Source organism: Microcaecilia unicolor, chromosome 5 (genome assembly GCF_901765095.1).
Source record: "Microcaecilia unicolor chromosome 5, aMicUni1.1, whole genome shotgun sequence".
Classification (NCBI taxonomy): Eukaryota; Metazoa; Chordata; class Amphibia; order Gymnophiona; family Siphonopidae; genus Microcaecilia; species Microcaecilia unicolor.
Window position 1 is genome coordinate 226374432 of NC_044035.1, and position 26379 is coordinate 226400810.

General features: G+C 47.3%; 1 protein-coding gene across 1 annotated transcript in view; it reads left to right on the plus strand.

Annotated features, from left to right (window-relative positions):
* The window catches only part of DSCAM (DS cell adhesion molecule), a 999367-nt gene that overhangs the window by 518045 nt on the left and 454943 nt on the right, over positions 1 to 26379 (plus strand). Inside the window, 2 exon segments of the mRNA XM_030205023.1 lie at positions 24810 to 25009; positions 25585 to 25681. Coding sequence (XP_030060883.1) covers positions 24810 to 25009; positions 25585 to 25681 — 297 coding nt within the window.

Here is a 26379-nt window from a genome sequence, read left to right on the forward strand (position 1 = left end):
CCTTTCAGAGACCGAGTGCACAAACAGCAACCCAAAATCTAATTATTTATCGCGAAGTGCCGGTACTCAATATGGGTGGGGTCACCACATATGACTCCACCCCTATGATAGCCACACCCCCTTACACCAGCCATTGCACATATAAACAGACATCATTGAAAATATTATACTAGTATAGGAGAAAAAAATAACATGATTTTCTTTCATTATAAATCATTTCTGCAAGTTGTTACAGCTCCAGTATACCCAGTGCAAAATAAGACAGCAGATGTAAATTCTCAAATTGGACATATTTCAAAACACTAAAATGAAAATAAAATTATTTTTTCTACCTTTGTTGTCTGGTGATTTTGTTTTTCTATCCATATTGGTCCTAGTCGCTGATTCTGCTGCTCTCTATCTGTTCTCTTAACTCCGTTTCCAGGGCTTCCTTTCCATTTATTTCTTTACTTTCCTCCTTTCTTCTTCATTTCTTGCCTCCATTTATTTCTTTACTTTCCTCCGTTTTTCATTTCTTGCCCTCCATCCATGTCCAGCAACCCTCCTCTCCCCTCCAGCCACAAATGTCCAGCCACCCTCCTCTTCCCTCTAGCCACCCTCCTCTACAGCCACCCATGTCCAGCCACCCTCCTCTCCCCCCTGCCCTCCCTCCCACCCAGCATCAGGCCACCAGCCCTCCCACCCAGCACCAGGCCTCCCTCCCACCCAGCACCAGGCCAGCCTTCCTCCCACCCATGCAGCACCCAGCATCAGGCCTCCCTCCCTCCCAACCACCCACCCACCCACCCACCCAGCATCAAGCCTCCCTCCCTCCCACCCAGCACCCAGCGGCACCCAACACCAGGCCTCCCTCCCAGCACTAAGCATTACTACTAATACTACTACTATTTAGCATTTCTATAGCGCTACAAGGCGTACACAGCGCTGCACAAATATAGAAGAAAGACAGTCTCTGCTCAAAGAGCTTACAATCTAATAGACAAAAAATAAAGTAAGCAAATCAAATCAATTAATGTGAACGGGAAGGAAGAGAGGAGGGTAGGTGGAGGCGAGTGGTTACAAGTGGTTACGAATCAAAAGCAATGTTAAAGAGGTGGGCTTGATGCGAAAACGGATAGGGAGCCAGTGAAGGGTCTTGAGGAGAGGGGTAGTATGAGTAAAGTGACCCTGGCGGAAGATGAGATGGGCAGCAGAGTTTTGAACCGACTGGAGAGGGGAGAGGTGACTAAGTGGGAGGCCAGCAAGAAGCAGATTGCAGTAGTCTAAACAAGAGGTGACAAGGGTGTGGATGAGGGTTTTGGTAGAGTGCTCGGAAAGAAAGGGGCGGATTTACGGATGTTGTAAAGAAAGAAACGACAGGTCTTGGCAATCTGCTGGATATGAGCAGAGAAGGAGAGAGAAGAGTCAAAGATGACCCCAAGGTTTCGAGCTGAGGAGACAGGGAGAATGAGAGAGCCATCAACAGAAATAGAAAACGGGGGGAGCGGGGAGGTGGGTTTGGGGGGGGAAAATGAGAAGCTCGGTTTTGGTCATATTTAATTTCAGGTGGCGTTGAGACATCCAGGCAGCAATGTCAGACAAGCACGCTGAAACTTTGGTTTGGATGCAAGGTGAGATATCAGGGGTAGAAAGGTAGATTAGGCCTCCCACCCACCCACCACGCAGCAGCACCCAGCGTCAGGTCTCCCTCCCACCCAGCAGCACCCAATGTCAGGCCTACCTCCCTCCCACCCAGCATCAGGCCTCCCTCCCTCCCACCACGCAGCAGCACCCAGCGTCAGGCCTCCCTCCCACCCAGCAGCACCCAGCGTCAGGCCTACCTCCCTCCCACCCAGCACCAGGCCGACCTCCCTCCCTCCCACCAAGCACCACGCCGCTTGCCCTCGCTCCCTCCCTCTTCCAAACAAGTATCAGCCCCCATGAGGGCGGGACCAGAGCTTGAGAGCGAGACAGAAGGGAAGCGCGCCGAGTGAAGACTACGCTTTTTGTTGCCGCTGCCGACGCTGCCTTAACCCGGTACATTTTTTCAATTGCAGAGGAGGAGGGGGTGGTGCTGGGAGGCAGGGAGGACGGGCGGGCTGATGCTTGTTTGGAAGAGGGAGGGAGCAAGGGCAAGCGGCGTGGTGCTTGGTGGGAGGGAGGGAGGCTGGCCTGGTTCTCGGAGGGAGGGAGGGAGAGTGGGTGGAGCGGACCAGCGACTGGTGCGCGTGCCAAGGGAAAGGGCTCTGCATGCCCTCTCTGGCACACGTGCCATAGGTTCGCCATCACTGCCATAGGCTATATAAATGCCAGATCAGTAGTTAACAAAACAACAACAATAACAGACTGGATCACTACAGACAACCTCGATCTCTTATTCACAGTGCTTTTTTTGTGCCAGTACGCAACGGTACGGCGTACCGGCACCTTTTTTTTTTGCCCCCCCCCTCCCCCCGCAACACTCCGGGCGAGTCCTGCACTTACTTTTTTTTTTTTAAGACTCAGAACGCGCGAACGATGCAGCTGGCAGCGATTGAAAGAGGCTGTCTGGCGTCAACGTCGGAGCTTCCCTCACCCTCTGCGAGTCCCGCCTTCCTTGTTACAACTTCCTGTTTCTGCATAGGTGGGACTCGCAGAGGGTGAGGGAAGCTCCGACGCAGACGCCAGACAGCCTCTTTCAATCGCTGCCGGCTGCATCGTTCACGCGTTCTGAGTCTTAAAAACAAAAAAGTAAGGTCAGGACTCGCCGGGAATTTCGGCGGGGGGGGGGGGGGGGCGGGCAAAAAAGGTCCAAGAATTGCTGGACATGGGAGAGGAGAGGACAGGGAACGGAGAATTGATGGTGGACATTGCTGGGAGGGGAGGGAACGGAGAATTGGTGGTGGACATTGCTGGGAGGGGAGGGGAGGACAGGGAACGAATTGGTGGTGGACATTGCTGGGAGGGGAGGGGAGGGAATGGAGAATTGTTGGTGGACATTGCTGGGAGGGGAGGGAACAGAGAATTGCTGGATATTGCTGGGAGGGGAGGGGAGGGAACGGAGAATTGGTGGTGGACATTGCTGGGAGGGGAAGGGAGGGAACGGAGAATTGGTGGTGGACATTGCTGGGAGGGGAGGGAACGGAGAATTGGTGGTGGACATTGATGGGAGGGGAGGGCATGGAATGGAGAATTGCTGGACATGGCTAGGAGGGGAGGGGAGGGCAGGGAACGGAGAATTGCTGGACATGGCTGGGAGGGGAGGGAACAGAGAATTGCTGGACATTGCTGGGAGGGGAGGGGAGGGCAGGGAACGGAGAATTGCTGGACATGGCTGGGAGGGGAGGGAACAGAGAATTTCTGGACATGGCTGGGAGGGGAGGGCAGGGAAGAGCGAATCGTTGGACACGGATGGCAGGAGGCAGAGAAGAATCGCTGGACATGGATGGCAGGGGAGGATGGGACAGAGGAGAATCGCTGGACATGGGAGGGCAGGGGAGAGAGGAGACATGCTGGACATGGATGGAGGGGAGGTAAGATAGGAAGGAGATGCACATGGATGAGATGGCAGGGGAGGAAGGAGAAATGCTGGAAATGGATGGAGAGGAGAGCAGGAGATAGAGGAGAATTGCTGGACATGGATGGATGGCGGGGTTGGCAGGGAGAGAGGCGAAATGCTGTACATGGAAGAATAAAGGAGGAAAGTAAAGAAATAAATGGAAAGGAAGCCCCGGAAACGGAGTTAAGTGAACAGATAGAGAGCAGCAGAATCAGACACCTGGACCAGTATGGATAGAAAACAGTCACCAGACAACAAAGGTAGAAAAAAATCATTTTATTTTCATTTTAGTGTTTGGAATTTGTCCAATTTGAGAATTTACATCTGCTGCCTTATTTTGCATCTTACAGAAATGATTTATAATGAAAAAAAATCACAAGTTATTGTTTTTCTACTATACCAGTATATTTTCAATGATGTCTGTTTATATGCACCATGGCTGGTATAAGGGGTGTGGCTAATGTGGGTGTGGCTATCATAGAGGTGGAGCCATATGTGGTGACTCCGCCCATAATGAGTACTGGCATCTTTTTTTTCTACAAAAAAAGCACTGCTTATTCATAAGTGAAACCTGGATTCATGACCTTAAAGACCCGCTAATTCTAGATCTATGCCCCCCAGGTTACAGAATTACCCACTGGACAAGGAATGGAAAAAGAGGAGGAGGGATAGCTATAATCTACAGAAACCAGTTCACCGTCACAACCACTGCCGAATCCATTCTCCCCCAACTTGAAATAGCCTCAGTTAGAATCAATCATCTAACATTGCACAAACACCTAAATGCAATCCTGTTCTACCGACCACCTGGTAATTGGCAGGATTGCCAAACACACCTTATGGAGTTTATATCAAACATGTATGTTTCTGCCTCCGATCTCCATATAGTAGGGGATATCAACCTTCACCTTGAAGATCCTAATTTAATAAACGTGCATGAATGTAAAGACTTCTTCCAACTATGGGATCTTCACTGGCCAAATATGCAGTCAACCCATATTAAAGGACACACACTAGACATCATTACTTACAAATTCTCATCTGACTTAAACCTTGCAATAACAGATACAAAGTGGACAGCTATACCATGGTCAGACCACTACAAAGCAAAACTTTCCCTCCAATGGAGAAGGAAAGAGTCACACCATAGACAAGAACGAATAATATATACTACGAGAGGCAAAATAGATCCGCTAACATTCTGGCAACAATTCTATAACAATGAATGGACTGCGCCGACAGATACAAACCAATTTCTCCGAGAATGGGACAATAGATGCAGAAACATATTAGACAACATAGCACCACTTCAATCTAGAACCTCACACAGAAAGAACTCAATACCATGGTTTAATGAAGAACTGAAAAAACTAAAAATACAAGTTAGAATGAGCATGGAATAAAAAGAAAGACAACTCCACACTCAACGCTTGGAAGCAACTACAAAGAAAATACAAATACACCATCAGACAAACTAAAAGATCATACTACAAAACAAAAATGGACCAAATTACACGGATACTCACAACCTTTTCCAACTCATGAACAAATTACTAAATACCACACTGGTTACTTCTAACAGCACAGACTCACCAACAGCAGACAATCTTGCAAAATACTTCAAAGAGAAAATGATAAAGCTATGCAATACCTGTCAATACCATCGATCACGTAAAACTCCTCGACTGTCTAGACCCAATCCCTGGTGAATACCCAGCTGACAGAACCTGGACTAACTTCGACACACTCTCAGAGGATACCATTTCCCAAGCACTCAAAAAATACGCCAAATCCCAATGCAATCTAGACATATGCCCTAATAACCTTATAAAATTCGCCCCTATATAACTCATATCAGACCTCACAAAGCACCTGAACTGTATGCTACAAAATGGACTCTTCCCAAAGGACAAAGGAAATATTCTACTCACCCCTACACCTAAAGACGCAAAGAGCACAACTATCGCCCAGTAGCATCTATCCCTCTGATAACCAAACTAATGGAAGGTATGGTGACCAAGCAGTTCACTAACTACTTAAAAAAATTTTCAATACTTCACGACTCCCAATCAGGATTTCGGTCTAATCACAGCACCGAAACAGTACTAGTCACTCTCCTGACTAAATTTAAACAAGCTATTGCAACTGGCGACAACATACTTCTCCTACAATTCGACATGTCCAGTGCCTTTGACATGGTCGACCATGGAATATTACTACACATCCTGGAATACTTCGGAGTTGCAGGTAACGTTCTTAACTGGTTTAGAGGCTTCCTGACCTCAAGATCATACCAAGTGATAGCTAACTCAAATACATCAACCCCTTGGATACCTGAATGCGGAGTCCCTCAAGGATCTCCTCTCTCACCGACCCTATTCAACCTAATGATGACACCATTAGCCAGATTACTATCCAGTCAAAACCTCAATCCATACATATACGCAGATGATGTCACAATCTGCATCCCGTTCAAACACGATTTAAAGGAAATCACCAATGACATCAACCAAAGCTTCCAAATCATACATTCATGGGCGGATGCATTTCAGTTGAAACTTAATGCAGAAAAAACTCAATGTCTTATACTTACTTCACAACATAACACAAGAAAATTCACCACCATAACCACACCAAACTTTTCCCTCCCCGTTTCAGACACCCTGAAAATTCTTGGAGTCACCATTGACAGAAATCTTACACTTGAAAGCCATGTGAAGAACACAACTAAGAAGATGTTCCATGCAATGTGGAAACTTAAAAGAGTAAAACCTTTCTTACCAAGGTACATATTCTGCAACCTAGTACAATCAATGGTGCTGAGTCACCTAGATTATTGCAATGCACTCTTCGCTGGTTGTAAGGAACAAATCATCAAGAAACTTCAAACAGCCCAGAACACTGCAGCCAGACTCATATTTGGAACAACAAAATATGAAAGTGCAAAACCCCTAAGAGAAAAGCTACACTAGCTTCCACTTAAAGAACGCATCGCGTTCAAAGTATGCACACTAGTTCATAAAATCATTCACGGAGATGCCCCGGCCTACATGATAGACCTGGTTGAATTGCCGGCCAGGAACGCTAAAAGATCATCCCACACATTCCTTAATCTTCACTTCCCCAGCTGTAAAGGACTAAAATACAAACAAACACATGCGTCCAGCTTTTCCTACATGAGCACACAGTTGTGGAATGCACTACCACTTAACCTAAAAACAACTTACGAACTAACCAGCTTTCGTAAATCTCTGAAAACCTCTCTCTTCAACAAGGCATACCACAATAATCGATTACTGTAAATGTAATACATCACCACTGTACTTTATATTCTGAATTGTTTCTTTTATCTGTCTGCCTAATTCAATTATATCATCCATGTTCTTTATGTAAAACCAATTGTTATCTTTCACTCTGGAATGGCGAGTGCCTTAACGGAACACTGTAAGCCACATTGAGACTGCAAATAGGTGGGAAAATGTAGGATACAAATGCAACAATTAAAAATAAAAAAATAAATCTACAAAAGAATCCTCAGATACTACTGCTTCTAGTTAGTCTAAGAAGCCTCCTTCTTGTCTTAATGAGCTACTTACACTTGCAAGGAGAACAAGTGGCGAAGGCTGTCTACTCCCTTTTCAGACCACAGGGGGGGGGGGGGTGGGGAGCTTAATTAAAAGGACCTCAGATTTAATCAGCCATCATGTGTTCTTATCTTAACAAGCAACTGTGGTGGAAGCTGCCACCAAATAGAAATTCCAACCAATTGCACTGAAAGTGGTGAACACTATTCTCTTTGTTGACTCTTGTTTACAGCTATTCATCAACAGATCAGTCACCATAAAACAGTGCCTGTGGCAACAGGGGGAAAATAGACATGAAATGTATTCATGCTTGCTGCTATAAAGGCAAAGTGTACTTTTCTTTATTCCCCTCTGTTGTTTCAGCTGTATAGTTTTTCTCTTCTGAGAAAAGCTAAGTCAAGTGAAATGAATGCACCTCACAGCAGCTATTTATAGACTGAGTCTTTTCCTGCAGACAGTGGAAAGAGAGAGGTTAGCAAATAAGTGGCAGGTGATAGCTTTTTACTAGACTTGACCTAATTCACTTGTGGCTAATTTTTCAGAGAACAGTGCAGAGTGAATCAGAGTTGGTATTACCTTTAGGATAGAAGTAAATTGTTAGTTGGATTAATAAATAGCAGTACTAGGTTTGCGAGTTGTAACTATGGAGGAGGAAGCAATGTCCCTGGGCTGTAGCCCTTTGATACCTCTCCAGTGGTACCTGCTAACTTGACATTGCAACAGGTTTGTTGTCCATTGAGAGAGCCTTAGCAATGCTGAATGGGAACCTATTTTGATATACCAAAAACTAATCGGTAAGCACATAGACAGGGCTATTATGAAACGGAATTTCTTAAAGATATGTGACCATCTTTGTGAAAACATGACTAAAGCGGAGGACAATTCCAGAAGAAGAGGGAACCAAATCTGACGCACCAGTAAGGTGTGATCAGGATCATGATTCCGCGGTCTTGCTTGAGTTTCAACAAAAGTCTTTCCCACTAGAGGTATCGGAGGATATGTATACCGAAGGCCTGTCTCCCAATGAAGAAAGAAGGCATCTGACTCTAGTCTATCGTGGGCTTGAAGCCTGGAACAGAACTGTGGGAACTTGTGATTGAGCTGAGTGGCAAAAAGATCCACTGAGGGGGTGCCCCATGCTCGGAAGATTTTGCGGGCTATGCCCATGTTCAGAGACCACTCGTGAGTTTCCATTATCCTGCTCAGTTGTTTACACCTGCCAGATAAGTGGCTTGGAGAAGCATGCCATAAGGGCGAGCCCAGAGCCATCCTGACACAGAGGGTGAGATCCGGTGCCCCCCTGCTTGTTGGTGTAATACATCGCAACCTGATTGTCTGTTTGAATTAGGCTTAGTTACTAATAAATCAGGTTATCAACAGAAATCAAACAAAATAAAACATGGAAAAGAAAATAAGATGATACCTTTTTTATTGGACATAACTTAATACATTTCTTGATTAGCTTTCGAAGGTTGCCCTTCTTCCTCAGATCGGAAACACCTGTCCACATCAAATGCCATATCAATATTATAATCAATTTCAATACTCTTTGCCTCTCATTCTCAGCTCTGATTGATTATAATATTGATATGGCATTTGATGTGGACTATGGAAATGAAATGAAAACCAGAAGGGACTGACCATCGAACTCTAATCTGTTGAGACTTGAACTCTTGTCCGTGGAGCAATAAGAACTGAAACACGGTGGCTGGAGGTTGTTTAATGCCGCCAGTATATTGAAGATATAATTGCAGGAGAAATTCCACGTGAGGATCCAATGGTCTATTTGGTTTCTCTACTGATGGTCGTTCCTAGGTTTCAGAACTTGGATTTTAATTTTGGTGTGTAGTATGAGTGCAGTATGAATGGTGTTTAGTATGCTATTTTAGGTGTGTTGTAATGTGTAAAGAATATTAATCATTGTATACTGATTTGTATTTGCTAATAAAGATTTCTTTGTAGATTGTATTGAAATTTATATTTTCCTGATTTATTAGTAATTAATGCTAGGAGGAAATTTAGACTATTTTGATTCCTATTTAGATTTTGATTTGAATTAGGCTTAGCACAGTACAAAAAAAATATATATATATATAACTTGCTGATAATAATAAAAGCACTTAGATTGCTTCCAAAATAAAGACTATGCAACTGATTCTTACTGGAATACTAAGCAATTACACAATCCTGACTTGTTTGCTATCCTGAAAACTTATCCTACTACTACTACTATTTAACATTTCTAAAGCGCCACCAGGGTTGCGCAGCACTGTACAATTAAGAAAGAAGGACAGTCCCTGCTCAAAGGATCTTACAATCTAAAGGACAAAAAGTGCAGTCAATCAAGATTGAGGCAGTCTAGATTTCCTGGGTAGAGGTACAATGGTTAGGTGCCGAAAGCGACATTGAAGAGGTGGGCTTTGAGCAAGGATTTGAAGATGGGTAGGGAGGGGGCTTGGCGTATGGGCTCAGGGAGTTTATTCCAAGCATAGGGTGAGGCGAGGCAGAAAGGGCGGAGTCTGGAGTTGGCGGTGGTGGAGAAGGGTACTGAGAGGAGGGATTTGTCCTGTGAGTGGAGGTTACGGGTAGGAGCGTAAGGGGAGGTGAGGGTAGAGAGGTAGTGAGGGGCTGCAAAATACAAAGGTTAGCAGCTTATTCCCTGATCACGAATTATGACCTAACCCGTCTTATCTTAGACAAACACAATTACTAATCCCAGACTATAGAAAGTAAATCCTGGATCTCACCATGCTGTCTGTTAGGCAGTCTCTCGATGAGATAGGTGCTGATTTCATCTTAGACTCTAGCTATATCCACAGCGCATCTCAATCTCGAATTCCGATAAGGTCTATCTTCTGAAAGCAGGTGTCGGTCATTCAGTGCTGTATTTCAGAGCTGATGTAGCTGAGCCAATCTGTATTTTCACCAGATATGTAGTTCACAAGGTTAGAACAACACAGTCTCTTGCTCCCTTCGAGCCTTCTAACCTTGCTTGTCTTCTTAGGTCGTCAGTCCCAACTCTCTGATGGTCTCCGACTAACTGTCTTTTCTTTAGTTCCCACTTTCTTAGTTCCTCTCCGTCAGATGACAGCAGGGAACCAATCATAATCCTGCCCAGCTAAGTCCAGGAGCATGAAGAGTTCTTTTTTTTGTCTCCCTGAAGTGTTACATTCGGGTCTGCATATCTGTCTCCCACCAGGCTTACTGGAGCCACAGGTCTCACTCCCCTCTCAGCTTCTCAGGGTGATAACAGGGTGGTGGTTACACAGAATGTCCTTGGCTGTGGCATGCAAGCCAGTGATTTTCCACAAGCTGAAAAGAAGGATCTTTCTGACACAGATGTGCTCAGATCAGAGGTTGTAAAATCCATCTTGTTGTAATAGGATACCAGGCTTGTATGAACCAAGACCAGCCCAGGTGAGATCTCAGGTAAATACCCTTACAGCTCTCATGGCCTGGATGTTGAGAGCCTAGAATTCGCTTCCTTAGATATTTCGGAGGGTGTCTCCCGGGTCTTGCTGGATTCCAGGAAAGATTCCACTAACAGGTGTTACTGTTTTAAATGGAGGAGATTTGCCATCTGGTGGGACAGCAAGGCCATAGATCCCCTTTCTTGTCCTACACAGACCCTGCTTGAGTACCTTCTACACTTATCAGAGCTTGGTCTCAAGACCAACTCCGTAAGGGTACACCTTAGTGCAATCAGCGCTTATTATCAGCGTGTACATGGTAAGTCTATCTCTGGACAGCCTTTAGTTGTTTGCTTCATGAGAGGTTTGCTTTTGTCAAACCCCCTGTCAAACCTCCACCAGTGTCATGGGATCTCAATGTCATTCTCACCTAGCTGATGAAAGCTCCTTTTGAGCCACTGAATTCCTGCCATCTGAAGTACTTGACCTGGAAGGTCCTTTTCATGGTATGGTTACTGCAGCCCGTAGGGTCAGTGAGCTTCAGGCTCTAGTAGTGGATGCACCTTATACTGTTTCATCACAATAGAGTAGTCTTCCGCACGCACCCTAAGTTCCTGCCAAAGGTGGTGTCGGAGTTCCATCTGAACCAGTCGATTGTCTTGCCAACATTTTTCCCCCATCCTCATTCCCACCCTGGCGAAAGCAGCTTGCACACCTTGGATTGCAAGAGAGCGCTGGCCTTTTACATGGAGCGGACAAAGCCCTTCAGACAGTCAGCCCAGTTGTTTGTCTTTTTTGATCCCAACAGGAGGAGAGTCGCCATCGGTAAATGCACCATTTCTGACTGGCTAGCAGATTGCATTTCCTTCACTTATGCCCAAGCTGGGCTGATTCTGGAGGGTCATATCATGGTTCACAATGTCAGAGCCATGGCTGCGTCGGTGGCTCACTTAGTCAGCCTCCATTGAAGAGATCTGCAAAGCAGCCACGTGGTCTTCAGTCCACACATTCACATCTCATTACTGCCTTGAGCAGGATACCCAACGTGACAGTCGGTTTGGGCAGTCAATGTTGCAGAATCTGGGGTTTAGAATCCAGCTCCACCCTCCTAGGCCCATTTTGTTCTGTTCTAGGCTGCACTCTCAGCTAGTTTGTATATAGTTTCAGGTTAATCTGTGTTATGTCCTCGTCGTTCTGAGGCTCAGTTGACCACTGTGGGCCTGGATGCTAGGGATTCCCCACTTATGAGTATAATCAAGCCTGCTTTTGTTCTCAGAGAAAGCGAAGATACTTACCTGTAGCAGGTGTTCTCCGAGGACAGCAGGCTTATTATTCTCACAATCCTGCCCACCTCCCCTTCCAGTTGTTTCTTTCTACTTTTTCTTATGCTGTTCAATTGCGACGGGTGGGAAGGCACTCCACACATGCGCAGTGGGTGGACGTGGCACACGCCACAGAAGGCTCTAGCAATTTTTTTGCTATTCATTATGCCAGTTCCTGGGCCGACGCAGATTGTCGACCCACTTGTGAGAATAATAAGCCTGCTGTCCTCAAAGAATACCTGCTACAGGTAAGTATCTTCGATTTTTGGAGAAATTAAGTTTACTGAACTTTATCAGAGGTTCTGATTGTATTGATAATTGATGTTTGATTTTATTTGATTTTAAATTATGTATGTTTGGTTGCAAATGTAAAAAATAAATAGTATATTCCATGCAATGATTTTTCCAGGGGTGGTAATGGGAGAGGTCTTAGTCCGGAGTATATGCATCATCATGCTCTGCTAGAATAGGGAAAGGATTCTTTCCCTTTACAAAATCTGCCGCTTTTGAACACTACATTGTTTTTATTCTCTCACCTTGTACGACTATTGTGAATGATGTCAAATGTAAGCTGATAGCCTGAGTAAATGTCCACAGTCTTGATTAGTTCTAGTCATATATCTGTCCAAAGCTCAATGTTAAAGATATTACTGTACCTCTGAGCAGGAGAATCTCTGCTATAGTTTTTTAGCTGCTGTTCTTTGCTCATCTAGGGGTCCTTTTACTAAGCCACAGTAAAAAATGGGCTGTGCTAGTGTGAGTATGTGAAACTGGCGCATTCTGGGCCATTTTTTACCGCAGCTGGGAAAAAGGCCTTTTTAAAATGGGGCGGTAAATGGCCGTGCGCTAAAATTAAAAGTAGCATGCGGTTACTTACTGCCTGAGCCCTTACCGCCACCCATTGACCTAGCGGTAAGGGCTCTGCGCTACTCGTGTGGTAATCAGGCAGTGTGCGCCAATGTGGATGCGCCCCGTGGTAGAAAATAGAAAATTATTTTATACCACGGGAAACAGCGCACGCCAACTTCGAAACTACTACAGGGTGCCCGCACTACCTCTGTGGTAGTGCTGATTTGGTGCACGCTACCCACGCATTAGCCCTACTGCTGCTTAGTAAAAGGGCCCCCTAAAGTCGTATATAGAGGTTATAATTTCAAGATGAGAAGAGATACTGTAACCTTGAATCCAATTCTACTTCGTTCTCTGTGTGTATCTAGATGCAGTTGGGCTGTGATTCTTTTGCCTTCCCTTCTGGAGACTTCTAAGCAGTTTTACCATAATAATATTCTAGTAATAGTGTCATTGTTGTGACTTTCTCGCCCCTGCTCCCTTCTCCCCACATTACTACTGTGCACCTAGAGAGAAACCTGCTAACCTTAATCTCTATAAAGGACTCCTGCAGCACATAATTAATAACCATTAGGATTTATAATCTGTAGTTCACATCAGACAGGGTGGGAACACAGTGATACAATTTTATAAATATATATGCAGCCACCTCTGGAATGACAGCACATTTTTGATAAGTGAACAAATCATCAGAGCAGAACTGGCTGCTAAGTGCTTATTAAATGAAACAGGAACACTAGTGCTTCATCCTGATTATATCATCTAATCCAGTTCTCACCCTTAAATGAAAAACACTGTTAATTATCAGGTGCCTGTCCTTGAGATGCATTGCAGTGAGGTGGATGCTGAGGTGGTGTCACCTCTAAGCCTCCCCAGCTGTGACGTGGAAACATCCAACTGCTAATGGTTAGCTTTTCAAGACTGGTAGTTAAGGAAACTGACTTAAATGAAATCTATCTTGCTTTTATTCCCAAACATATTTCTGACTGCTCGTTTATCTGCTTAATTTAATTTTGTAAAGATTTAATTTTTGGACAAGGCAGATTTTGATTTAAATCAAATCAGCTGAAATTGTGATTTAAATCAAAACCGCCTTGCTTCATGACTAGTGATTTAAAGCAAACTCATGTAAATTACTGCACTGTTAAATATGAAACTGTAGAAAGATTGTTTGATTAAAATTAAAACATGTTAGTACCATATCCATTGCAACTAATATAGAGTTAGCGGGTTTTGGAAATAAGCTATTCAACTGTATTTGTGTTCAAATATGAGAATTAAAGTGGTAAGTTCAGAAGCCCATTCAAATACTATGGGCAGGGAACACACAAGAAAAAATAAACAGTTGACATAAGAATATTTGTTAACCTGAAGATCCTTTATGGCCATATACGCCCCGTTCAGTTTTTTCACACCAGCCGCAATTCTCCTGATGCTGTTTCATTTGGGCATCTGGGCTTTCCATTTCTTTCACAGTTTGCATTTTGCATGCATGGCTATCTTACCTAAAGGACAGGTGCTTCACTGAAATATTTCCTAATGTGATTTATTTTATGGCCTGCATCAACTGTTTCCTCAGCAGATCTGAAAAAAATAACAGAGAATATATTTAAAATTAGAAACTTATTCTTCCAGACTGCAGGATTATGTTCTGCTGCTCACTTTTGGTTATACTTTCTATTCCCTTTTCTTCTCTGTTGCGTATATTTTTCAGGCTCCTCCCTCTTGCCATGGTCTTTTCCATCCCCTCATATTCTATATTGGTATATATGTTTCTCCAAGGACAAGCAGGCTGCTTGTTCTCACGACTGGGTGACGTCCACAGGAGCCCCATCCAACTGGAAAAAAGTCTTGCGGGAGGTCCCGCGCGCGGGGCACGCCCACTGCGCATGCGCGGCCGTCTTCCCGCCTGTGTGCGACTGCTCCCGCTCAGTTTTTCGTTTTCCACGCTTGGAGAGATACTGCTTTGCGTCCCTCTCCGTTGTCAGCCTCGGAAACCGGTAGCGTTTGTTCACTTTTTCTTTGTTTTGTGGCGCCGTTCGCACCTTATTTCTCCTTTTCTTCTTTTTTTAAAAAAAAAGTCCTTCCTTTTCATAGTTTAGCGTCTTCATTTGTTTCGCCGTCATCGCAGCCTCGTGGCCACACATTTGCACCTTTTTTTCCTCTTGGTGGCCTTTTCCTCGCCACCATCGCCGATTTTGACCTCGACGCCACAATTTTTCCGTCGATGACATCGAGCCTACCCAACGGCTTCAAAAGGTGTGGTCGGTGCAGCTGGCAGATCTCGCTTTCCGACACCCACGCTTGGTGCCTTCAGTGCCTCGGGCCTGAGCATAATCCCAAAGCGTGTAACTTGTGTCTCGGCTTGAAGAAGCGGACACAGGTAGCGAGGCAAGCTCAACGGGATCAGATTTTTGGAGCTTGCGCAGGCCCTTCGGCGTCAATGTCGGCAGCATCGGCACTGGTGGCGTCGACTTCGGCAGCATCGGCACCGGCGGCGTCGACTTCGGCCCCGGACATGGCATCGACCTCAGGAGTACAGGTACCACCGGCCCGACGACCTTCTTTCACTGGGAGCAGTGAGCAGCTGAGTGGGCCTCCACCTGCCTCGTCAGCTCCTGCTGTACAGGGCCATCGGGACTGACCCCTTTCGGACCCAACCACGAGGAGGCGTGAGGATTCCACGTCCTCCTCGTCGGTACCACGGAGCGCCGATGACGTGCATTGAAAGAAGTTAGCTAAGAAGCATCGTCATCGGTCGCCCCCTTCACACGGTACTGGGAGCTCCGGGGCGTTGAGAGAGTCGACACCCGAGAAGCGTCGACACAGGGAGGACCGCTCCCCCTCCATCCAGGAGGTGTGGATGCATCGGTTGTCGGGCAGTCCGGTACCGTCTCCTGGCCCCAAGCAGATTCGAGCACCGACTCCGGCACCGGCCCCTCAGCCTTTCCTGACAGAGACTCTGGACGAGCGCCTCCGAGCCATTCTTCCAGGTATCCTGGAAGGGCTGCTGCGCCAGTCCCTACCGGTGCCGGGGGTGCTTGCGCCCTCAGCACTGCTGATGGAAGCACCGGCTGGCTCTGGCCCTGTGATGCGGTCGTCGACACCGGTGCTGCTTGCGGCATCGGTCTCGGCCGCCACTCAGGTGGAGTCCCCGTCTACGTCGATGGAGGGAGCTTCATCCTCGCCGGCGCGGGAATCCACCTCTCGACGCCATCATCAAGGACGTGGTTCCTCTGAGTCGAGACGGGCCCGGTTTCGGACGGAAGTCAGAGAACTCATGCCCGACACCGAGGAGGAGGCCTCGTGGGAGGAGGAGGAGGACCCCAGGTATTTCTCGTCCGAGGAGTCCTGTGGTCTTCCCTCTGACCCCATTCCTTCACCAGAAATGAAACTCTCGCCACCTGAGAGCCTTTCCTTCGCCTCTTTTGTGAGGGACATGTCTGTGAGCATTCCCTTTCCTGTGGTTACGGTGGACGAGCCGTGGGCTGAGATGCTCAAAGTCCTCGACTATCCATCACCACCTAAAGAGTCTTCCATGATTCCGCTGCACAATGTCCTGAAGGAGACACTGCTGCGAAACTAGCTGAAGCCTTTATCTAATCCCACCATCCCGAAGAAAGTGGAGTCCAAGTATAGAGTCCACAAAGACTCGGAGTTGATGAGGACTCAGTTGCCACACGACTCTGCGGTCGTGGATTCTGCTCTCAAGAGAGCCAAGAGTTTGAGGGATACCGCCTCGGCACCCCCGGGGCGTGAGTCTCGCACTCTGGACTCTTTTGGGAGGAAGGCCTATCATTCCTCCATGCTCGTGACCAAGATCCAGTCTTACCAGCTCTACACAAGCATTCACATGCGGAATAATGTGCGGCAACTGGCAGGCCTGGTGGACAAGCTCCCGCCGGAGCAGGCCAGGCCTTTTCAGGAGGTGGTCAGGCAGCTGAAGGCGTGTCGCAAATTCCTGTCCAGGGGTATTTATGACACTTATGATGTTGCATCCAGGGCCGCTGCCCAAGGTATAGTGATGTGCAGACTCTCATGGCTGCGTGCCTCTGACCTGGACAATCGGACCCAGCAGTGGCTGGCAGATGTCCCTTGCCGGGGGGATAATATTTTTGGTGAGAAGGTCGAGCAGTTGGTCGAACAGCTTCACCAGCGGGAAACCGCCCTCGACAACCTCTCTCACCGTGGCGGTTTCCCGCTGGTGAGATTGTGCAGTGGTCCCTCTTCACAAAAGTGGTGATAGGGAAGAAGCTGGAAACTACAGGCCGGTAAGCCTCACTTCGGTTTTTGGAAAAGTAATGGAAGCAATGCTGAAGGAAAGGATGGTGAATTTCCTGGAAGCCAATAAGTTGCAAGATCCAAGACAACATGGTTTTACCAGAGGGAAATCGTGCCAAACGAATCTCATTGAATTCTTTGATTGGATAACTGGAGAACTGAATCATCGACGTGCTATAGACGTAATCTACTTAGATTTTAGCAAAGCTTTTGACACGGTTCCCCACAGGAGGCTCTTAAATAAACTAGATGGGCTGAAGATAGGTCCCGAAGTGGTGAACTGGATTAGGAACTGGTTGACGGACAGACGACAGAGGGTGGTGGTAAATGGAGTTCGCTCGGAGGAGAGAAAGGTGAGTAGTGGAGTGCCTCAGGGATCGGTGCTGGGGCCGATTCTGTTCAATATATTTGTGAGTGATATTGCCGAAGGGTTAGAAGGTAAAGTTTGCCTATTTGCGGATGATACTAAGATTTGCAACAGAGTGGACACCCGGGAGGGAGTGGAAAGCATGAAAAGGGATCTGAGGAAGCTAGAAGAATGGTCTAAGGTTTGGCAATTAAAATTCAATGCGAAGAAATGCAAAGTGATGCATTTAGGGAGTAGAAACCCACGAGAGACTTATGTGTTAGGCGGGGAGAGTCTGATAGGTACTGAGGGGGAGAGGGATCTTGGGGTGATAGTATCCGAGGATCTGAAGGCGACAAAACAGTGTGACAAGGCGGTGGCCGTAGCGAGAAGGTTGCTAGGCTGTATAGAGAGAGGTGTGATCAGCAGAAGAAAGGAAGTGTTGATGCCCCTGTACAAGTCGTTGGTGAGGCCCCACCTGGAGTATTGTGTTCAGTTTTGGAGGCCGTACCTTGCGAAGGATGTTAAAAAAATGGAAGCGGTGCAAAGAAAAGCTACGAGAATGGTATGGGATTTGCGTTCCAAGACGTATGAGCAGAGACTTGCAGACCTGAACATGTATACCCTGGAGGAAAGGAGGAACAGGGGTGATATGATACAGACGTTCAAATACTTGAAAGGTATTAATCCGCAAAAAAATCTTTTCCAGAGATGGGAAGGCGGTAGAACGAGAGGACATGAAATGAGATTGAAGGGGGGCAGACTCAAAAAAGATGTCAGGAAGTATTTTTTCACGGAGAGGGTGGTGGATGCTTGGAATGCCCTCCCGCGGGAGGTGGTGGAGATGAAAATGGTAACGGAATTCAAACATGCGTGGGATGTGCATAAAGGAATCCTGTGCAGTAGGAATGGAGCCTCAGAAGCTTAGCCGAAATTGAGTGGCGGAGCAGGTGGGGGAAAAGAGGTTGGTAGTTGGGAGGCGAGGATAGTGGAGGGCAGACTTATACGGTCTGTGCCAGAGCCAGAGATGGGAGGCGGGACTGGTGGTTGGGAGGCAGGAAATACTGCTGGGCAGACTTGTACAGTCTGTGCCCTGAAAAAGACAGGTACAAATCAAGGTAAGGTATACACATATGAGTTTATCTTGTTGGGCAGACTGGATGGACCATGCAGGTCTTTTTCTGCCGTCATCTACTATGTTACTATGAGGCATATTTTCAAAGCACTTTGGGAGGCTAAGTTCCATAGGTTTCTATGGAACTTGGGAGGCTAAGTGCTTTGAAAATGAGCCTCAATGTTACCTTCAGCACCTATCTCTTCAGGTAGGTGATTTTTCAGGGGAAAGAAGACTGCTCCTTACGCTTACTCCATGCGTAGGTACAATCCTCCTTCCTGACAGCCTTCCCAGGCTCAACCCCAGCGTGCTTGTTTGCGTCAACAGCGTGCGACCAAGCAGACCCCTGTGCCTCCCCAGCAAAAGCAAGGGACGGGCTTTTGACTGGATCCACAGAGCATAGATGCCATACAAGTGCCCGTGCCGGACGGCCTACCGGTTGGGGGAGGTTAAAATTTTTTCACCAAAGGTGGCCTCTCGTAACCTCCGATCAGTGGGTTCTCCAAATAGTGCGGTGCGGGTACTCCCTCAATTTGACCTCCACTCCGGCAAATTGCCCACTGGGAGCTCAGTCCTTCAGCTCCCACCACAGGCAGGTACTTGCAGAGGAACTCTCCGCCCTTCTCAGCGCCAATGCGGTCGAGCCCGTACCACCAGGGCAAGAAGGGCTGGGATTCTATTCAAGGTACTTCCTTGTGGAAAAGAAAATGGGGGGAATGTGTCCCATCCTAGACCTGAGAGGCCTGAACAAATATCTAGTCCGAGAAAAGTTCAGGATGCTTTCCTTGGGCACCCTTCTCCTCATGATTCAGAAAGACGATTGGCTATGCTCCCTGGATTTAAAGAATGCTTATACTCACATCCCGATACTGCCAGCTCACAGACAGTATCTGCGATTCCATCTGGGGATGCAACATTTCCAGTATTGTGTGCTGCTCTTTGGGCTAGCCTCCGCGCCACGGGTGTTCACGAAGTGCTTAGTGGTGGTGGCAGCGTCACTATGCAAGCTGGGGGTGCATGTGTTCTCTTATCTCGACGATTGGCTGGTGAAGAGCACCTCGGAGGCAGGAGCTCTACAGTCCATGCAGAGGACTATTCAACTTCTGGAGCTACTGGGGTTTGTGATAAACTACCCAAAGTGCCATCTACGCCCAGTCCAGTCACTCGAATTCATTGGAGACCTGTTGAATTCACAGACAGCTCATGGCTATCTCCCCGAGGCGAGGGAGCAGACTCTTCTGTCCCTTGCCTCCCGGGCCACAGCGTCCCAGAAGATCACAGCTCGGCAGATGTTGAGACTCCTGGGCCATATGGCCTCTACCGTCCATTTGACCCCCATGGCACATCTTCACATGAGACCAGCTCAATGGATCCTAGCTTCCCAGTGGTACCAGGCCTCGGGGAATCTAGAAGAGGCAATCCGACTGCCCGCCAGTTTTCACACTTCACTCCACTGGTGGACGATTCGCTCCAATTTGATCTTGGGATGCCCATTCCAAATTCCTGAGCTGCAAAAAGTGCTGACGACGGATGCATCTCTCCTGGGGTGAGGAGCCCATGTCGATGGGCTTCACACTCAAGGACGGTGGTCCCTCCAGGAATCTGGTCTGCAGATCAACCTCCTGGAGTTGAGAGCGGTCTGGAACACGCTGAAGGCTTTCAGAGATCGGCTGTCCTTTCAAGTAATCCAAATTTGGACAGACAACCAGGTTGCAATGTACTACATCAACAAGCAGGGGGGCACTGGATCTTGTCCCCTATGTCAGGAAGCCATCGAGTTGTGGCGCTGGGCTCGCCAGCATGGCATGCTTCTCCAAGCCACGTACCTGGCAGGCGTAAACAACTGTCTGGCCAACAGATTGAGCAGACTCATGCAACCACATGAATGGTCGCTCAATTCGAGTGTGGTACGCAAGATCGTCCGGGAGTGGGGCACCCCCTTGGTGGATCTTTTCACCACTCAGACCAATCACAACTACTACTACTACTACTACTATTTAGCATTTCTATAGCGCTACAAGGCATACGCAGCGCTGTACAAACATAGAAGAAAGACAGTCCCTGCTCAAAGAGCTTACAATCTAATAGACAAAAAATAAATAAAGTAAGCAAATCAAATCAATTAATGTGAACGGGAAGGAAGAGAGGAGGGTAGGTGGAGGCGAGTGGTTACAAGTGGTTACGAGTCAAAAGCAATGTTAAAGAGGTGGGTTTTCAGTCTAGATTTAAAGGTGGCCAAGGATGGGGCAAGACGTAGGGGCTCAGGAAGTTTATTCCAGGCGTAGGGTGCAGCGAGATAGAAGGCGCGAAGTCTGGAGTTGGCAGTAGTGGAGAAGGGAACAGATAAGAAGGATTTATCCATGGAGCGGAGTGCACGGGAAGGGGTGTAGGGAAGGATGAGTGTGGAGAGATACTGGGGAGCAGCAGAGTGAATACATTTATAGCTGCCTCAGTTCTGTTCCAGGCTTCAGGCCCGCGACAGGCTAGCGTCGGATGCCTTCTTCTTGCATTGGGGGAGCAGGCTCCTGTACGTGTATCCTCCTATACCTTTGGTGGGGAACACTTTGCTGAAACTCAAGCAAGACTGCGGCACCATGATTCTGATTGCGCCCTTTTGGCCCCGTCAGATCTGGTTCCCTCTTCTTCTGGAATTGTCGTCCAAAGAACCGTGGAGAATGGAGTGTTTTCCAACCCTCATCACTCAGAACGAGGGGACGCTTCTGCATCCCAACCTCCAGTCTCTGGCTCTCATGGCCTGGATGTTGAGGGCGTAGATTTCGCTGCCTTGGGTCTGCCTGAGGGTGTCTCCCGAGTCTTGCTTTCTTCCAGAAAAGATTCCACTAAGAAGAGTTACTTTTTCAAGTGGAGGAGGTTTGTCATCTGGTGTGACAGCAAGGCCCTAGAACCTCGTTCTTGTCCTGCACAGACCCTGCTTGAATACCTTCTACATATCGGAGTCTGGCCTCAAAACCAACTCCGTAAGGAACCATCTTAGTGCGATTAGTGCTTACCATTATCATGTAGAGGGTAAGCCTATCTCTGGACAGCCTTTGGTAGTTCAGTTCATGAGAGGTTTGCTTTTGTCAAAGCCCTCTGTCAAACCTCCAACAGTGTCATGGGATCTCAACGTCGTTCTCACCCAGCTGATGAAACCTCCTTTTGAGCCACTGGCTTCTTGCCATCTGGAGTACTTGACTTGGAAGGTCATTTTCTTGGTGGCAGTCACTTCAGCTCGGAGGGTCAGTGAGCTTCAAGCCTTAGTAGCTCATGCTCCCTACACCAAATTTCATCATAACAGAGTAGTCCTCCGCACTCACCCTATGTTCCTGCCAAAGTTGGTGCAGAAAGGTGGTTGATCTTCTGGCAAGGTGCAAAAGATCAACCTCGAATTCACTACCAAGCCACCTCCTCCTCTTCACCCTTTAACCCACTCCCTCAACCAACCAACCCAGGCCTCCTTCTCCTCTTTTCCTGATATCACCGAGGAGGAAACTGCCCACCTTCTTTCCTCCTCGAAATGCACCACCTGTTCCTCTGATCCCATCCCCACTTACTTACTAAACACCATCTCTCCTACTGTCACCCCCCCCCCCCCCATCTGTCATATCCTCAACCTCTCCACTGCAACTGTCCCTGACACCTTTAAGCATGCTGTAGTCACACCACTTCTCAAAAAACCTTCACTAAACCCTACCTGTCCTTCCAACTACCGCCCCATCTCCCTCCTACCCTTCCTCTCCAAGATACTTGAACACGCCGTTCACAGCCGCTGCCTTGATTTTCTCTCCTTTCATGCCATCCTCAATCCGCTTCAATCTGGTTTTCACCCTCTAAACTCGACAGAAACGGCAGTCACTAAAGTCTGTAATGACCTGTTCCTTGCCAAATCCAAAGGTCACTACACCATCCTCATCCTCCTTGACCTATCCACCGCTTTTGACACTGTCAATCATAATTTACTTCTTGCTGCACTATCCTCATTTGGGTTCCAGGGCTCTGTCCTCTCCTGGTTCTCCTCTTATCTCTCCCACCGTACCTTCAGAGTATATTCTCATGGATCTTTCTCCACCCCCATCCCTCTCTCTGTTGCTCAGGGATCTGTCTTTGGACCCCTTCTTTTTTCAATCTACACCTCTTCCCTGGGCTCGCTGATCGCATCTCATGGTTTTCAATACCATCTTTATGCTGACGACACCCAGCTTTACCTCTCCACACCAGAAATCACTGCGGAAACCCAGGCCAAAGTATCAGCCTGCTTATCCGACATTGCTGCCTGGATGTCCAACCGCCAAGACCGAGCTCATTGTCTTTCCACCCAAACCCACTTCTCCTCTCCCTCCACTTTCTATTTCAGTTGACAACACCCTCATCCTCCCCGTCTCATCTACCCGCAACCTCCGAGTAATCTTCGACTCCTCCGTCTCCTTCTCTGCCCATATCCAGCAGACAGCCAAGACCTGTCGCTTCTTTCTCTATAACATCAGCAAAATTCGCCCCTTCCTCTCCGAGCACACCACCCGAACTCTCATCCACTCTCTCATCACCTCTCGCCTTGACTACTGCAACCTACTCCTCACTGGCCTCCCACTTAACCATCTATCCCCCCTTCAGAACTCTGCTGCCCATCTTATCTTCCGCCTAGACCGATATGCTCATATCACCCCTCTCCTCAAGTCACTTCACTGGTTTCCGATCAGGTACCGCATACAGTTCAAGCTTCTCCTACTAACCTACAAATGCACTCAATCTGCAGCCCCTCATTACCTCTGTACCCTCATCTCCCCTTATGCTCCTACCTGTAACCTCCGCTCACAGGACAAATCCCTCCTCTCAGTACCCTTCTCCACCACTGCCAACTCCATACTCCGCCCTTTCTGCCTCGCCTCACCCTATGCTTGGAATAAACTCCCTGAGCCCATACGCCAAGCCCCCTCCCTGCCCATCTTCAAATCCTTGCTCAAAGCCCACCTCTTCAATGTCGCTTTCGGCACCTAACCATTGTACCTCTATCCAGGAAATCTAGACTGCCCCCAATTTGATTGACTGCACTTTTTTGTCCTTTAGATTGTAAGCTCCTTTGAGCAGGGACTTTCCTTCTTTGTTAGATTGTACAGCGCTGCATAACCCTGGTAGCGCTTTAGAAATGTTAAATAGTAGTAGTAGGAGGAGGAATTCCATCTGAACCAGTCAATTGTCTTGCCAACATTCTTTCCCTGTCCACATACCCGCCCTGCTGAACGTCAGTTGCACACATTGGACTGCAAAAGAGCATTGGCCTTCTACTTGGAGCGGACAAGCCCACACAGACAGTCCGCCCAATTGTTTGTTTCTTTTGACCCCCAATAGGAAGGGGGTCGCTGTCGGGAAACACACCATCTCCAATTGGCTAGCAGATTGCATTTCCTTCACTTACGCCCAGGCTGGGCTGAATCTGGAGGGTCATGTCACGGCTCACAGTGTTAGAGCCATGGCGGCGTCAGTGGCCCACTTGAAGTCAGCCACTGTTAAAGAGATTTGCAAGGCTGCGATGTAGTCTTCAGTCCACACATTCACATCTCATTACTGCCTCCAGCAGGATACCCGACGCGACAGTCGGTGCTGCAGAATCTGTTCGAGGTTTAGAATCCAACTCCACCCCCCTAGGCCCAGTTTTATTCTGTTCAGGCTGCACTCTCAGTTAGTTGTTCTTCGTAGGTCAATTTCTGTTATGTCCTCACCGTTGCGAGGCCCAATTGAAGCTCTTTGTTGTTTTGAGTGAGCCTGGGAGCTAGGGATACCCTAGTCGTGAGAACAAGCAGCCTGCTTGTCCTCGGAGAAAGCGAATGATACATACCTGTAGCAGGTGTTCTCTGAGGACAGCAGGCTGATTGTTCTCACCTACCCTCCCTCCTCCCCTTTGGAGTTGTTATTTCTTATTCCTTTGCTTTTTACTTAACTGAGCGGGAGCGGTCGTGCACAGGCGGGAAGACAGCCACGCATGCGCGGTGGGCGTGGCCCGTGAGCGGGACCTCCCGCAAGACTTTTTTCCGGTTGGAGGGGGCTGCCGTGGACGTCACCCAGTCGTGAGAACAATCAGCCTGCTGTACTTGGAGAACACCTGCTACAGGTATGTATCATTCGCTGCCTATAATGTCTCGATCAACTAGAGCTATTTGTGGCCAAAATTTTGGCACTGGTGTGTCAGGTGTGGCTCGCAGGTGTAGTTTGCCCACTCCTGAAGTAGGAGATTATCTCTTGTAAGTATTTAAACGCCTTCATGTTTCAGTGTTTACATGAAAGAAGGTTTAAAAATATTGATGGCATTGCTCTTATGTGATGTATCCCATGGATGTACGTAGTCTGTACCTCACTTAACACTTGTATGGTTGCTGTTTTTAAAATTTTAGTCCCTGCTATGATTACATCCTACCCCAACACCACCTTGGCAACCCAAGGTCAGAAGAAGGAGATGAGCTGCACCGCCCATGGAGAGAAACCCATCATAGTGCGCTGGGAGAAGGAGGAGCGCATGATTAATTTTCCTGAAATGTCTCGCTACCAGGTGTCCACGAAAGAGGTGGGAGATGAGGTGATCTCCACCTTGCAGGTAAGAGATGGATGAGTTTATGTATTCTGGAGGGGAAAAGGTTTCTGTTTTTGTGATTAATGGTTCCCAAGTAGAAGCTGTGAATACAGACATATTTGTTACAGCGATGGATGAAAGGAACTGGAACCGAGCAATGCAGAACTTGAAAGAGTAAGCACTATCATGGCAGATCTAGAGACTTGTAATTCTTTACTTTTGTGGAAAGATGCTATTTCCTAATAGGGAACTTCTAACTGTCTAGAAAGTATGGAGTGTATTTTAACTTGAAATACTGCTGAAACTTCATTTCTCCTCCCACCCCTCCCTCACAAGCAGTATATCTTCAAATCACTGAGCTCTAATCTAATTTAATTTGTTGTCTTCTTGGGTTTTAATGGTGTCAATGTTCCCTAGCAGAGAGTTGGCCACCCCATTTCCTACTAAAGCCAGCAGCTCATTAGGGTTCTCAAGAAGAAGTCTACAACTGTTACCATGAGTTTTAGACTGTCTTCTTCCTACCAGGGATGGAAGTGACTTACCCATGCATCCCAGTAATGAAATGTGCTGACCGTTACGCTCCAATTTCTCCTGTGCAGATTTTGCCAACTGTTCGAGAGGACTCAGGCTTCTTCTCATGCCATGCTATTAATTCTTTTGGAGAGGATCGGGGAATAATTCAACTCACTGTGCAAGGTAGGAAAGGAGGGTAACACCCCTGTAAATTCCAACTTAGCAGTGTAGCTTGTAAGTCCTGCCTGGCTCTAAAGAGCATTCTGTGCTTCTAAATTGCACTCTAGCATTTTTGCAGTGATGGCAATTATTGCATTTTAAGGTTAAGAAAAGACTGATCTGTATTGGGATGACATTGTGCTCCACAAGCAAAAAGAGGTGGACCACCAGCTCAAGGGCTACTAGAGCTCCTGAAACATGTAGATAGTCTTACAGTAACCATCAGCAGAAAAGATCTTCCTGACCCCTACAGTTTACCCAGTCACCATTGTCTACTGAGATCTATTTAATCTCAAGCCATCTCCTGTTCTTTCTCTTTCCACTGCCCACTATGTCTTCTGTAAGCAGGCTTGCATTTTTTTAAAGTTTTGGTTGCCATCACCTCTGCTAGTAGGTTATTCCAAGCATCTATCATGTCATCTGTTGAGTCTCCCTCTTGTCATGATATCATGACGCCTTGGCCTTGAACTTCATTTTCTATGGCAGTTTTTCACCATTCTGTACTGTACTGCGCTGAAGCTAGCTAAATATATCTGTCATATTTCACTTTTCCTTCTTTCCTCCAGTGATTACATTTTATAATTCTTAAGCCTGTCTGTATGGTTTCTGCTGCAGGCCCTGCACTCTTTCAGTAGCCTTCCATGACCTGCTGCAATTGTCTC